This window comes from Hippocampus guttulatus, chromosome 5 (assembly GCF_054856545.1).
Source record: "Hippocampus guttulatus isolate MCC_2025c chromosome 5, RoL_Hgut_1.0, whole genome shotgun sequence".
In the NCBI taxonomy this organism is placed as follows: Eukaryota; Metazoa; Chordata; class Actinopteri; order Syngnathiformes; family Syngnathidae; genus Hippocampus; species Hippocampus guttulatus.
In genome coordinates this window covers 11,196,014-11,211,086 of record NC_141265.1, presented here as the reverse complement: position 1 = coordinate 11,211,086, position 15,073 = coordinate 11,196,014, and the positions used below count along the sequence as shown (strand labels likewise).

The 15,073-nt window shown below is 41.3% G+C and overlaps 2 protein-coding genes across 3 annotated transcripts; one reads left to right on the top strand and one right to left on the bottom strand.

The window, feature by feature from the left end:
* Positions 1-286: 286 nt before the first annotated feature.
* Positions 287-7,111, bottom strand: polr3d (polymerase (RNA) III (DNA directed) polypeptide D). 2 transcript variants are annotated; one of them, XM_086111984.1, is made up of 9 exons: positions 7,020-7,111; positions 3,702-3,864; positions 3,577-3,620; positions 3,337-3,491; positions 3,118-3,239; positions 2,880-3,036; positions 1,022-1,266; positions 795-947; positions 287-594 (listed from the first exon to the last, which is right to left on the bottom strand). In XM_086111984.1, exons 1-9 carry the CDS (start codon positions 7,022-7,024, stop codon positions 481-483), a joined length of 1,158 nt encoding a protein of 385 aa, XP_085968110.1. In that variant the 5' UTR covers positions 7,025-7,111; the 3' UTR covers positions 287-480. The 2 variants fall into 2 exon arrangements, with proteins under 2 accessions (XP_085968110.1, XP_085968112.1); XM_086111986.1 differs by lacking the exon at positions 7,020-7,111 and adding an exon at positions 5,076-5,183.
* Positions 7,074-15,065, top strand: phyhip (phytanoyl-CoA 2-hydroxylase interacting protein). Its single transcript, XM_086111987.1, has 5 exons — positions 7,074-7,343; positions 10,295-10,464; positions 12,489-12,663; positions 12,834-12,951; positions 13,050-15,065. The coding sequence occupies exons 2-5, from the start codon at positions 10,297-10,299 to the stop codon at positions 13,594-13,596; spliced, it is 1,008 nt and encodes a 335-aa protein (XP_085968113.1). The 5' UTR covers positions 7,074-7,343; positions 10,295-10,296; the 3' UTR covers positions 13,597-15,065.
* Positions 15,066-15,073: the final 8 nt, after the last annotated feature.

Sequence of the window (15,073 nt, the reverse complement as noted above, 5' to 3'; positions counted from 1 at the left end):
AGCTCCAGCGCGCCCGCGACTCTTGTGAAGGTAATTGCCTCAGATAATGGATTATATATTTAACCTTATTTCATTATTCACCTTTTTAGCCCATTGGTATGCTCTCATGTACTGTTTCAAAAACATTTGAATTTCCTTGAAGTTAAATTGCAATATGTGGTGTATAAGCCCGCAGTATGCTTTGATGTTTTTATTAGCTACTATTATTAAAGAGCCTTTCGTACTAAGAGTAAAATGTGAAAACATGATTTTTGCCAATTGGGTAAAAAAAATAATACAAACATCATTTAATAGAAATTATTTTATTCACACATTTACACCCATGTACAGTCAAATTATTGAAGATTCGAAATATGGCAAATCACTGATTTTTTCAGGCAAAAACGTTTTGGTCTTGTTTCAAGTTTTACAGTTTCGTGTTAGCACACTTTCATATGACACAACAGAGCAAATGACCACCTTGAAGAGTATCAACGATCATCACCTGCTTTCTAGCAGAGATTCAAAATCTGGTGAGCAAACCATTTTGTGTTTGACATTTCCTAACACAGTCATGTCACCTGTTCGTGCCTCAGTGTCAACAGAAACCAGTTCCTGAAACAAATTAAAAAGACAGACACATGGGGTGGAGTTCTCATTCAGTAGTTCTATAATTTTAAAAAATGGAATTTAGTGTTGTTTATGTAGCATGTAATAAAGACAGACAGAAAGTGATCAAGCTAAATGATTTATCTACTGTATATATGTTTTATGTTCAATAAACAAACAAACAAACAAACAATCTCCTGTCATACCTGAAGGAAAGAGCATGATGCTCCAAGCGACACATCCAGCGTGATCTGTCCCATTATGAGCTGCACCCGACCAGACTTTCGCACCAGCATCTTTCCAACAAGACCCTCTCGCAGATCTTTCAAATTACAGTTGTTTTCTTCATTTTGTTCCTCCTATTAAATATGCAAAGCATACTTGCACATAAATGTCATAATTTTATTACTATTTAGTAATGACATTTAGCTACCTGAGACTCCGTTTTCAGGAGGACAGATTGACCGTCCTCAGATTTCACCTCAGTTTTTATTGGCTTGTACTCCTTGGTAGGCGGCTGGCCAGGCAGCGTGTCGGGTAGTTGCACAAAGAACAGCTCCTCACCTTTGCTCAGACTCCATTTGTGAAGAAGATCCGGCAAAACATCCGGCTCAGGGAGTGGAGGAGGCTTAAAGGCAGCCGCAGTCTTTATTGCTATTTTCTTGTGCTTTTCCTTCACTGAAATTAAAAAGGATTGCCTTTTCACACCTTTCTAACAGCATGAGAGTATTTAAAAAAAAAACATGAGCAAGGAACTTTGAGATGTTTAATATTCAGTGGCGCGAGTGAGTGAGCACAAACGACTAGTATAATATTTTGTAAAACATACAGAAATCCCACACTATATTGATGTTCAAACATTGCAGACCCTCACTTCTCATGGGTTTCTAATTGGAACTTATGAATTTGAATTCACAAATTCTCCTGTATATAGTACAGTATTGGAAGCCTACCTACTATGTATTTTAGTGAATTTGGTCTTCTGGAGAATTGTAAATGCATCTACCCCGCCGCCCAGTGACAGTTACGAAGATGTAGAAAATGTGCGCGCCTGAAAAATGCCATGACATTTTTTTTTCTATTGGTATCAAGACATGTCAAGTACTGGTATTTTTATGGGAAATGTTCACCCCCTTGTGGAAACAGAGGAACTTCGAAGATTTTGTTAATGAAGTGAGAGAAACAGCTGTCAAGGAATTAGGGATACTGTATCTGTGTTCTTTAAGAAAACCTTTATTAGTCTCGCAATGGAGAAATTCCCAATTCACAGCAGCAAAGTAATGAAAGGAAGAAGTAGAACAACAAAATATAGGAGCTGCTGGAAAGGCAGCCACTTACTTTGCTGAGTGGTTAATTAACTCATTCAGTACCAGCCATTTTCAGACCCGTATAAAAAAAAATTGACTTTCAGTCTTGGAAAAAAGAAAACCTAAGTACATGGGATTGAATGTGTGAAGTCTGAAAATACATCTAAATATGTCTTTGGGAGTGAATGAGTTAAAAATACAAGCTAACGAGAGACAGAGGTCTCCTTATTGCTTGACAGGTCTGTAGACTCAGGTCAGATAGTGGTGCTCTCAGTTCAAACCAAACATGGTGAAGCAGCATCTATCCGTTATGATGCACACAAATGGAATACGATTCTAATCTAAGTGAAGTCAGCCTCAATTGCGAATGTTTTTAAATCTCAATGAAGAACTTTCTTTCCCCCTCATAAGTACAATGAAGTTCGTTTAAAGCATTTTAATTTTGTTTTAATTTTTTACATGTACATTTTTTTTTGTAATTTTAGTAAGCTGTCTATTATTTCGGTTAAAAAAAACAAAACAATTGTGCACTGGACTGCTGCCTGAGACAAGTGTGCTAGACTAGCTAGCTGATCACAGGGTCCCATACAGCAAGTCAACGGTGGGCAATTATTTGAACGGGCCATGAAACTTCATTATATTAAATATGCATTTAATGTATTTTTGTATCACATAGTAAAATAGTATAATTTTAATAAGATGGCATTGTGTATCCCTGGCATAATTATGTTGTTTTAATTAGGATATAAAAAGTGAAAGATGGAAAAAAAGTTATATTAAAAAGACATATCCACAATTCCAGAAATAGATTTTGGGGGGGGGGGGGGGGGAAGACTATCTGCCATTTACAGAATTTTGTTTCTCTCAGCAGTTACTTAATCTTTAATGGTTTGAAGTTGTGAAGGGAGTTCACACATGTACTTCTTACTGTTAACCCGTGAGATCTTCAATAAGAGAATGCGTATTGCAAAAGCGAGTAAGTACTTTCCACTGCAGGTTCCATGCGATCATCCTCATCCATCTTCTCAATTTTAATAGTAGGAGCACTGAATTCCTCCTTGAAACTCCATCCTGACACAGCAAGAGGAAGTTGGACCGGGCAGCTCCTCTTTTCACCCCTCAGGAATGGATCATCTATAAACTGAAAAACATGGAGGGGGAAATGGAAGAACCAATCAGTAAAAGTATAAAATAGTGCATATAGGTATTAAATGATACATACGCCATCTTGTTCCAGTTTGCGAAGGATTTCTTTGGTCTCTTCCTCAGTTTCTCTCTTCTCTTTTTTGATATTGATGATGGGGGATGGTCCTACACTCGGGGCAGCTCGTTCACTTTCATAAACTATTGCATATTTAAATAAAGCAGGGAAGTTAGTTCATCGTACGATATCATCCAAACCCAAAACATGGTAGTTGCACATGCTACTGTAAATGCCAACCTTTTTTTCTGAATGCATTTTCTCCTACACCCTGTTCAAAAATAGAGTGAGACTGGATCACCTCTGGGCGACCCCGGCCCCTGCCTCTCTCTCTAGGACCTCTGCCTCGGGTCGCATTCATCCGCTCTCTCTTTTGTACACCTTCATCCTTGACACTTTCAAACATAAATCACAGTCAAGATTAATCAGAAGGACTTTTACATATTTCCTCCCACCCCTGTAATCTTATTGTGAACTTACTCTTCTCTAACTTTCCGGCCAATAATGTTTGGTGTGAACGTTTTCTAGATGCAAAGAAAAATAAGATATTATGGAAAGGGGAGGAAAAGAGACCCTTTCAGTCAAATATTTTGGGAAACGGATACCTTTTTCACTCCCCCGAGGGTGAGATCTCTAGAACGCATCGTAGGGAGGCGGCCCCCAGAGATGGCAGCGGGTGGTCGGCGGCCCATGAGCTGGCTCCTCCCGATTCCTCCAGGTGGTGGCATGCGATGACCACTCGGGTCACCTGTGCCTGAATCGGCCATCCTTAACAATTAAAAAGTAAAAATGAATGTGATAGAAATTAGGTGAAGCCACAACATTTCCACCCAAGTACCAAAAAAATATACAGTACATCCATCCATCCATTTTCTGATTCGCTTTATCCTCACAAGAGATGTGAGGGGTCCTGGAGCCTGTTCCAGACAGAGACTAATAACCACACTCACTCCAAGGGACCATTTAGAGTGTTCCATTAACCTGCCATGCATGCTTTTGGAGTGTGGGAGGAAACCAAAGAAAACCCACGCAGGCACGGGGAGAACATGCAAACTCCACACAGGAAGGCCTGAGCAGGAATCGAACCCTGCACCTCTGCACTGTGAGGCGGACGTGCTAATCACTCATCCACTCTCCACTTTTAACTATTTCTTAAAGGAAAAAAAGCTTACTGTAGCACTGTGAAATTGTAGTCCGCGCTAATACAGTACAATAGATCCATAAAATATTCCGGCTTTACAACAACAATAACGTTCACTTTACAATAATGAATCAGTTTTGGCAAAAATGTCAGGTTTGTGGGCAGACATTAGTACAGTATCTGAAAAACAAGTGTCCAAATTCAACTTAAAAGTAAATTAACCCAATTACCAATGTTTTGCATTTAACATATATTGTAGAGCAAACATACAACGCATATTTTGAAAACAAACAAAAGAAACAGCCTTCAGTGACAAGTTGTGGTTTACACTCCGTTCCTCAAACACAAACCTCCTCGCCATCCCCGTGACCAAACTCAAAACCTGGGGGGACCGAGCCTTCTCTGTGGCCGCCCCCACCCTCTGGAACGCTCTACCACAACACATCCGCAACTGTACTGACCTCCAATCCTTCAAATCATCCCTTAAAACTCACCTGTTCCGCAATGCTTTTAATACCTTTTAATCTCTTTTACCCATTTTGCTTTTTGTTCATCTAAATGTGCTTTTGTAAATTATGTATGCTTGTTTTAAGTGCACATTTTTATCCTGTGTTTTAAGCTCTTGTAAAGTGTCTTTGAGTGTGATGAAAAGCGCTTTCAAATAAAATGTATTATTATTATTATTACATGAACTCATGCGGGGTCAACTACACAGTACACATTGAGAATGTATCCACACACGTGGCCGACATACACTACCGGCAAACACCGGCGACAAGAAATGTCTTATAGTTAAGCTTGTCTTTTGACACACACAGAAACACGTACAGAAACTTACGTTAATGGAGCGTATTCACCCCGAGACGACAATAACTCATTTGGGAGAAACGTCGCGACATACAGACTTGTTTCAATGCTGCTTACTCACATGCCGTCCCCATGTGACTTCCGGGTGTCATCAGCCGAAGTTAAGACGGTTCACCGCTGCGCAAACCGACGCATAACCCACTTCTGAATGATCCCATATTAGCTTTTTTAAAGCAATGTTTCCCAATGTTTATTGAGGTAAATTACACATTTTACGTTGCAAATACCTCCCAGAACACATAAAAAGGTCTCTCTCTCTCTCTCTCTCTCTCTCTCTCTCTCTCTCTCTATATATATATATATATATATATATATATAGAGAGAGAGAGAGAGAGAGAGAGAGAGAGAGAGAGAGAGAGAGAGAGAGAGAGAGAGAGAGAGAGAGAGAGACCTTTTTATGTGTTCTGGGAGGTATTATATATTATCCAGTCTCACTTATGTACCAGTACTATTTCTCAAATCAGGGCAAATTTCATACTGCTAATCTTATTTGGGGGCAAAATCCAACAAACTGAATTCACCATTCGCAGAATTTACCAGCATTTGTACAAGTCAGTGTTTTTAATTGGGTTGTAGTGGGTAGTTTAACCTCATAAATCACACGTTTGTCTGGCTAGAACAGGGGTCTTCATTCTTGTTCCTCGAGGGCCGGTTTCCTGGATGTTTTATGACAAATGATCAGGATCGTTATCCAGGGTCTGCAGACCTCGCTATTTATTCGATCATTTGAATCAGGTGAGATGCAACAGGGAGAGATGGAAAACAGGCAAGACAGCAGGAAGAGCAAACAAGATCACTCGAGTCGCCATTAATTCAAACCCACCCTGGAGAACCCATGGGATCTGATTTGGCCCCTATAAATTCTGCAACTCAAATGCTACCCTTAAATCCCAAAGGGTCAAATTTGGCCCTAATCTTAAATTAGGATTAAAGCCTTGAATATTTGAAAAAAAACCACATATATTTTGGTGTTCAGTGAACATATATCAGTCATGTATAATTCATCATTTTCCAAAGAAGAAAAGGATTATTGGGTTGTCCAGGGTTAATTAAATAATTGACCCAATTAACGCTTACATCTGAAAATGTTGCACGAGTACATACAATAAACACAATAATAATCTTATTGATAACTGAATTGTTGTCTGAAATTGTCAAACTTTATATTAAATAAGCTACTTCAAATGAAATTATTTCAATTGGGTCTTTACAGGTGCACCTAATGAAGTATGGCGAGTACAGACATTAATTTTCTCTATGCCTTGGATCTAAACTGTACATATAAATTTATTTATAGAGTTTGTTTTTATGTTATTTGTTTGTGAAGAGAGGAGATAGAAGTTTGTCAATACTTCTTTTATTGTCATGTTTGTGCTCAATCCATTCCCGTTGTTTAAAAAGAGATTACAGCCATTAATCTGAGTAGAGCGTCTCTTGACATTGCTTTTTTAATCTCTGGTGAAATCCTAAATGTTGACCCAAGGAAGCAATGCAAAACATCCCACTTTGCGACAAACGCCAGTGCAAATCTGCTTACTCTGGGCTCACATTGTGGCATCATTTGCCAGAGGATGGGCTATGAGGGTAGGTTGCGGGGAGGGGGATTATACTCTGTGGAGTAAATCCATATGGCATTGCAGTTGGCACAAATGCTTTTTAATTACTGGGGCATCTCATCACACGCACTTTGGTTTGAATATTCTCCGACTTCAATGTCTCGTTTTACGTTTTGTTTATTTTATCACAACCTCTGTATCCATATGTCACTAAAATGTGTGCGGCGACATTTATCAGCGTAGCAGAGTTCGGTGTACTCTCTATCAGAGCGCCACAGTGCAACACTTTGGAGGAGTGATGCTGTGTTGCAAACATGCTGATGAGCTTGTCGTGTTTGACAATTCTCTTTTCGCCTTACCTCATTTTGCTCTGAATGCATCATGTGCCGTGCAGCTGCGTAAGAGTCAAATAAACATCATGCTCAAAGCCCACAGCAAGAATGAGACTGGCGGTGGGGTGGAGGGGCGAAGGGTGAGAGTGTTTCTGTGGCACACACACACACACACACACACACACATGGATGAGAGAAACAGACGGAGAGCAGGGTAGAAAGAGAGAGTGAGAGAGGATCCAGTATGTTCGTTTCACCTCCTAATCAGTTTTGCAGGGGGATCTATTGGTGACTGCAGCAAATAAGGAGACTCAGAAGAAAATCTTCAATCACACCTTTAACAACAAACAAGTAAGGATTTGTTTTCTATTATATGATCAAGCTTCAGATTGTAGAAAGGAACACAGTTTCCATCATATTTTGTGCTGTGATATCTGTTCCGTTGAGTGAGCTGTTATACAATTGTTGTCATTATTCTCAGCCGTTTAGTGTCCGTGCATATTTTTCAGCATTTGTTACGTTTCAAGCCTTTCTCATGAGTATTTGCCAGTACATTTATCCTCATATTATTCTCATCAAGGGCGGCCCGGTAGTCCAGTGGTTAGCACGTCGACTTCACAGTGCAGAGGTACCGGGTTCAATTCCAGCTCCGGCCTCCCTGTATGGAGTTTGCATGTTCTCCCCGGGCCTGCGTGGGTTTTCTCCGGGCACTCCGGTTTCCTCCCACATTCCAAAAACATGCATGGCAGGCTGATTGAACGCTCTAAATTGTCCCTAGGTGTGAATGTGAGCGTGGATGGTTGTTCGTCTCTGTGTGCCCTGCGATTGGCTGGCAACCGATTCAGGGTGTCCCCCGCCTACTGCCCGAAGACAGCTGGGATAGGCTCCAGCACCCCCCGCGACCCTAGTGAGGATCAAGCGGTTCGGAAAATGGATGGATGGATATTCTCATCAATGCTTGCATTAGTTAGGTACACTGACACTCTGCCCCTTTAGGACTTTGTTCCCATGGAATATTTTGTCATTACATAGAGAGCGATGCTGATTGCACTCTCCTACTACGCAAATCAAACTTTACCAGATATATTGTCGACTGAGCATCAATGCTGGAAGGGTGAGATTCAAATTCCAAATCCCAAGCATCATGCATTCTAAACATGCATACATTCGCTGGGACATTAAACAAGTAGTCCAAATGGAACAAGCAATTATTTGTCTCTATATTTAATGGACACAAAAGAAAATACTTTGATCTCTGCTTACTGTGCTCCATCTGCTGGCGTGCGTACGATAGAATTAATCTGAGTGTGGAGCACACACAAATAATTAAACTAATGAGGTGTTTTTCTGTCAGATCCATCAGGCAGACCCAAATTGCCTCATTTGGAGCAGCCGGCTATTACAGTTAGCGTTGCAGTTGAGAAAATTGGCTCTTTTTTTTTCACAGACTGATGCACAAATGAGGGCAACAGGGATGTGTGAGTGATTTGGAAACCGGAATCTGAACTGTGCTCACATGCACTGGATGGATTTTTAAGTAGAACATTCAAAGACAGCTTTGATGAGTGCCCTGTGAGAATCTATTGTCGGCCCACTTTTTGTTCCTGAAGAAACTTGGGAGATGAGGGGCGCATAAACAGCAGTGAAACATGAGCAATTGTCTTTTTCCTCAGGCTTCAGCGAAGGATGGGCTAACGCACACATTTCACAGTTCACAAGCTTTAATGAGAAGCTGCAGCCTGTCCATCATGTAAGGCCTGGACAACACCTCTGCAGACCTCACAGTCTGCCAGTGAAAGCATCTTTGTCCATGTGTAATGCAGCATCATGAGCGTGTTAGGGTTGCTTCCAAAACGGCTATGTCATTTATTTTAAGCACACATATGCATAATGCTCAGTTCAAGAGGGACGGATTGGTCGGACTAAAGGAAACATGCAATGTGCTGCGCTGCAGATAAATGAGGCGGATAGCAAATCAAACACACATCAAAAAGTGTCTGACCCTGGGCTGCTACCGAAGGCTTTGTGCAGCAGTGAAATGGCTGATGTGTGACCAAGGAGTGATTCATCACCTTCCACAGTCACTACCTAAATCTCCCCTTTGTCCTGTCCTGCCAGACAAATAAAAGACGAGCTGTCATTGTAAACACAAGACTCAGCAGTTACAAACATGTAAAATAAAATTTAAAGAAAAAAGATTTGTTTTAGAATTGAGCAGATGGAGAGATGCTGCTGACATGTAGTTGCTGGGAGACTGATGGAGGTGATTATAAAAGGCGTGTCATCTGGAAGCGTCTCATGTTGCATAACGAAGAGAAATGTCAGTTAAGGCCATCAAATAGAGGGGAAAAGGCAGCGAAGGACAAAATGAAAGCTGATCCATGGATGAAAGTTTAATTTGTCTCTGCTTCAAGAAATAATGACCACAGTGTTGACTTTGTAGTTCCTTTTCACTGCTATATATATATATACATATATAATTTTGTTGTTATTACTTTTGGCTTGTCCCATTACGGATCGCCACAGTGTGACACTCACGTAATATGTCCGGCATGGCATATTTCCTTCCTGAAGCAACACATCCAGTTTCTTTAATTCAGGATTGGAACCGGCAGGGTGTTGGGGCACTGGCGGTGAATCGAAACTGCACCGTCTGCGCAAAAGACAGCAGCATGTAACACACTACCATTGCTATCAAATCAATGGCAATACACTTCAAAATAATAAATAATCTACAAATAACCATTTACAAATGTGAAAATCTGACTAAACTTTCAAAGCATTGTGTCGATACTTTCCAAGTCTTTAAATGAGTGTACTTTGTCGTATAAGAGATTAAATTGACGGAAAGAGCATAATATTCTAACTTGACATTGATGTGAAATGCAGATGTGGTAAATCCTATTTTTAAAATATTTATAGGCTAATTGTGGTATTGCGAATAGAACAAGCATGTACTGTATCAATGAGGTAAGGAAGAAAATAAATGAATACAAATGTGTGTTTGTCCAAATGTTTAGTAAAACATGAAGTGCATAACCAATTACATGATGGATAAGGTTCCAAACTGTGTTTAAAATTCCCTGATGCATAACCCCCCCCCCCCCCCTCCCACACACACACTGAACTGTATTTATTTGCATCTATCTACTTTGGATGTAGAGCATATTTACACACTTAAATATTCACAAGGCTCAAGAGATTATTCTTTGCGAATATGTGACAGTGATTTTAATGAAAGGGCTTTCAAAAATGATATGCCATCCTATTTCTTTCAAATGTCCTGTTTTATCCCCTGACAGAAATGGACACCCCTCTCGCTACCCCTTGCAACATTCAAATATGTGAGGTGACATGTGATTCGTTTCGCATCGTGTGGGACATGACTCCCGAGGACACAGCCAGAGCCACACACTTCTTCATTGACCTGAGCCGCAAAGAATGCAGAGATCCCAACCGCTTTAAACACAGGGTGAGACGACCTCAAACGGCCTGTGGCTATGTCTATTACCTGGATGAAATTGTTTGTCTTCATATAATTCATTTGGAATGACAACAGAAGGCTTAAATAGTCAAAAGCCGATTCGCAAATGTGGTAAGGTGAACGGACATTCTTTCTAGACTAATCTGAGCACAGAAAGCAGCGGATGTGCCCTTTCAGTCTGTTCCAATTGAAGCAAAAGGAAAAATGAGTGCAGTCAACAGCTCTGGGCCTGTGACTCACTTGTACTTGTGTTTTTACCACACATGCAGTCCAGACCAGTTATTGTGGTAACCACTGCTAATGCACATCATTAACTACATTTTGATTCCAACATTAAGTCAGCAACACACCAAGTGCGCTGCTTGCATAGACAGGCGCAAGTGCGCTCAGCGTAAAAACTGGGGCATCTTCATTTTCTTGCCAGGGCAAATTGAATTTCCCGTGTTGGAGAATTTGGTGGACCGTGCCACACTTCGAACCAAGGACATTTTATGTTACACATCCCCGACACACCTGACAATTTGATGTCAGAATGTAGACTAGACCTTAGTCCAAGTTGTCAGACACAGACGCATTATGGCGATTTAAGGCAGTCACCAAAACGTCAGTTGGCAGGTGCCAACTGTACATCATCCGCAAGTAGAGATCTTGCAGTTCCTTTCAAACATACTTTACGTGCACCGATCTCCTGCATGGACTCAAGCGCCTCTCCTCCTCTGAATTCAACAGAATAAAGGACTGACTGGAAATAAGTCGGCTATGTTCAGTCCCACAATGCCGCAAACGTCCATTTCTACCTGCACCCGTCTACGAAAATACACTGTACCAAAAGAAAGAAAACTCCACCCATGCACACAGACTGTACGAAAATGTCGCTCAACTCTTTGAATTGTGAATTCTGGCAGAACATGTTATTCGGCAGGGGCGAAAATGCCAATAGCATTCCCATTTCTCACCAATGAAAGATTTGTTTGGGAAACATAAGCTACTGTTTTTGTCGGTCCAAACATCAACTGACACCAAAATACAGTGCTACCCTGAATTGGATATCACATCAATCTTCTCCATTGTAATTGATCTGAATGTCATTTAGCTGTTCAGCCCCCCCCCCCCCCCCCGCAAAAAAAAACAAAAAACAAAAACACACAATTGTTTTTAAAAATGTAGCATTGTTGTTTTGGATATCTGCCTTTAAGGGGCGTGCGTGGCCTAGTACAAAGTAAGTAACGTTCCAAACCATAAGGCTACAATAGAATGGTTTTGAGCATCTGTGCCAAATGTGAGGCAAGAATGGGCATAAATGTCAGTGTCTAGATGTGCCAAGCTAGTAGAAACATCCTGCAAATGATTTGCTTTTGTAACTGCAGCGCAAGGTCGCCCTACAAAATATTGAGACAGGGGGGACTGAATACAAAATGCACTCCACCTTTTTCAGACTTTCATTTGCATAAAATTTGGAAAACAACATATGATTTCTGTTTCACTTTAAAATGATGCCCTACTTTGTGTTGGTCAATCACATAAAATCGCAATACAAAACATTTGTTGTTGTGAAAATAAAAAATGTGAAAAGTTGAAGGGGCTAAAATACTTCTTCAAGCCACTGTGGTATTCTATTTCCTTCTTTTATTGACATTTCAGATAACACACAATTTCAGAGTGACTCACAATTTGTAGTTTAAAAAAGTTTTTTCAATAGTACAGACGGATTGAAAACTGTTTCTTGAACATCGATAAAAGAGCAAAAGAAAGTTACATTATCATCCATGTTTGCCATGGCTATGCTGGCCTCATGAGTATTTAGTGGCACTTCTTAGACACCTTGGCCAAAACAAAGCACACTGGTTCGATTAAGCGTCTCCAAGTTACAGCCGCTTGGGCTTGAAAGGAAGATTGTGATATTAATGCAAATCCTATTGAGGGAAAGGCTGAATTTACATAGCCATTAAAATTTCCTTTGAAATGTTAATGAATGAAACAGCATGCAGCAATGTTTCTGCTCTGACCTCCAGGATGTGCCAACCAAACTAGTGGCGAAGGCTGTGCCCCTGCCCATGGCGGTGAGGGGCCACTGGTTCCTCAGCCCCTGCACAGAATATTGTGTCGCCGTGCAGACTGCGGTTCGACAGCCCGATGGCGAATACTTGGTGTCAGAGTGGAGCCAAGTGGTGGAGTTCTGCACAGGAGGTGAGGCGCCTGACAGCCTAAGTGATGCTAATGTATCCCATAAATTGTTACGTAAGCATAGACAAAAAGAAAGTGGCCAAAAAAAAAAATCTCTTTGTATGTCGGGTCATTAGCATTTGAAAGCAGAGCAGACTTTTGAAATGATTATAGTGCTCCTTTTAACTTGGCAGACTACGCCATAGAACACCTTCAGCAGCTTCTCGAGAAGGCCAAAGGCTCTGCGGGAAGGCTTTTGAAATTCTCTGTGTTTTATCGCAATCAGCATCCAGATTACTTTGACTGCGTCAGGTAAGTGGAGCATTATAATGGCACGAGAATGAATGACTACTGAGTGGAGAAATAATCATGGAAATAATGGCGCTTTTTCCTCTGGATGATTGGATTAGAAAGGAGTTTGCAGGTCTGATGCATCCTGCTCTTAAAGACACGAGTGGGAGTCATGGTTCTCCTATAAATGGCAAACTGCAGGGAGTCTTCTTTAGCTGCAACACTGAGTTCGATACAGGACTCCCCCCCAAAGACTCTCCCTACGGCCCCCTGCGCTTCCAAATCCCAGCTGGACACCTGCTCAACCCTAACATCTCCCTGTACTTTGCTGACTTCTACTGCATGTACACAGCCTATCACTATGTGGTTTTGGTGCTTGCCCCTGTGGGAACAGAAGGAGACCATTTCTGCAGAAGCCGCCTCCCCATGCTGGACTTGGCCAGCAACCCCTTCTTAACATACACCGCCCCCCAGAGGCCGGGGGAGGAGCCGCACTACTGCCATGCCAGTGATGTCATCCTTGAGGTGCTTTTCACAGAGCCGGTGAGTTTGGATCAAGGTACCGTGGAGCTAATCAGTGGTCACCACCAGCTCATGAGTTTGACAACGGCCAATGCCAAGAAAGATCCCAGCTGCAAAGTGTGCAACATCAGCGTAGGCCGCTGAGCCACATGATGATTTAGGACGGGCTGGGGACAGCCGAGCGTCTCAGGCTGAAAGACATGAAGCTTGTCATTTGTTGGCCAAAGGCCAGAGGAAAACACCCGCTTCCCGGAGGTGTGCATGCTGTTTTCGCTTCTCCCTCCCTCCTAGTCTAGAGTAGGTGTGTCCAATTGAAGTCAATCTCATGGGCATCTAGAAACGGAACATTTTATTGACATTCACCAGACTAAACAAAGCTATCTGTGAGCCCTGGTTTCTTGATGGTGTTTTTGTTTTATTTATTTATTTTTTAGCTAGTGTGGTATTGGTTGCAGTCACCCAGCATTCAAATTTATAGGGATTCAAAATTGGAAAAGAAAGAAAAACAATAAATATTATGGTGGCAAAATGGCCCTCTAGTTTCACATCTGCATCATAGTTCTGGCCTTTGGAGTTTGAATGTTAGCCATGACCTTCATATGTGGAGTTAGCATGTTTCCCAGTGCTAGTGTCAATTTTTCCAGGTACTCCAGTTTCCTCCCACGCTCCCCAAATATTCATGTTAGGTTTGCTGAAAACTCTGAATTGTCCATAGGTGTGACTGTGCATGTGAAAGGTTGTCTGCAGTACAGTACATGTGCAGCTAGCTCGGATTGGCTCTCGCTCATCCATTCCCCTAATGAGAACGAGCTACAGAAAATGGATGGGTGGAATAAATAGCCACAATTGTAATTTTGCATAGCAACGGGCGCTTTGACAACATTGGCTGCCCTGTTTTGACCGTCCCCTATCACTTCACTCTCCTCTACTCATGTTGCACCACCTCTTGAAGGTTAGATTCTATTTGGTGGCCAGGTGAATTGTCTTATACACTAAGTTGCACTTGTTTTCGGTTTGCTTTCACACATTGATGAACACGAGCTTAAAGTAATGTCGCCCTAAAAACATACTGCACTTGCCTGTTTTTAATTATTATGTGTGACTTAAGACAGTATTTGATTTACTTATGTGAGTCCTTCATTTGTCTGATTCGTCATGTGGTTGAAAATGTGTGTTTTACACATCAGACGAGACTTCAGTCCACAAACACTCTCCAGTTACAGATGTGATTAAGACAATGGGTGTGCAAAGCCTCCTGCTATCAGTCAGATAGTTTATCCGACCAGGCCTGAGCTAAGATTAGCTTGTATCCTGCTCAGGGGCTTGGATTTGGCCCTGACGAGGTATCTGTGACCTGTTGCGAATCCTAGATATGTCCAAAGTGAAAGGGATCACCCACCCTCTGTTATGACAGGGATGAATGGACCAAAAGTAAAAGAGTGTCTCACACAAATAAAAGACTGGTTTTCAATGAAAATGAACAACTATACAACAATGTGTTTTTTTAATTAATACACAAAAAGTCAGAGGAAAACACAACGCACAATAAATAAAAGAACCTTGTAAGTCTAAGTAAAAAAGTTAATTAAACATTAAAGTTGAGCCTGATGACATGTTGTTT

What these genes read in the sequence shown, in the direction of transcription:
- polr3d (XM_086111984.1), bottom strand. An exon ending in CCCTCGGGGGAGTGAAAAAG is followed by an intron (nt 3,621 to 3,701) that starts GTATCCGTTTCC and finishes CTTTGCATCTAG; the next exon opens with AAAACGTTCACACCAAACAT. An exon ending in CATCATGCTCTTTCCTTCAG is followed by an intron (nt 595 to 794) that starts GTATGACAGGAG and finishes AATTTGTTTCAG; the next exon opens with GAACTGGTTTCTGTTGACAC.
- phyhip (XM_086111987.1), top strand. Translation starts at nt 10,297, where the DNA reads ATGGACACCCCTCTCGCTACCCCTTGCAACATTCAAATATGTGAGGTG. An exon ending in CCAACCGCTTTAAACACAGG is followed by an intron (nt 10,465 to 12,488) that starts GTGAGACGACCT and finishes TCTGACCTCCAG; the next exon opens with GATGTGCCAACCAAACTAGT. An exon ending in GATTACTTTGACTGCGTCAG is followed by an intron (nt 12,952 to 13,049) that starts GTAAGTGGAGCA and finishes TGATTGGATTAG; the next exon opens with AAAGGAGTTTGCAGGTCTGA.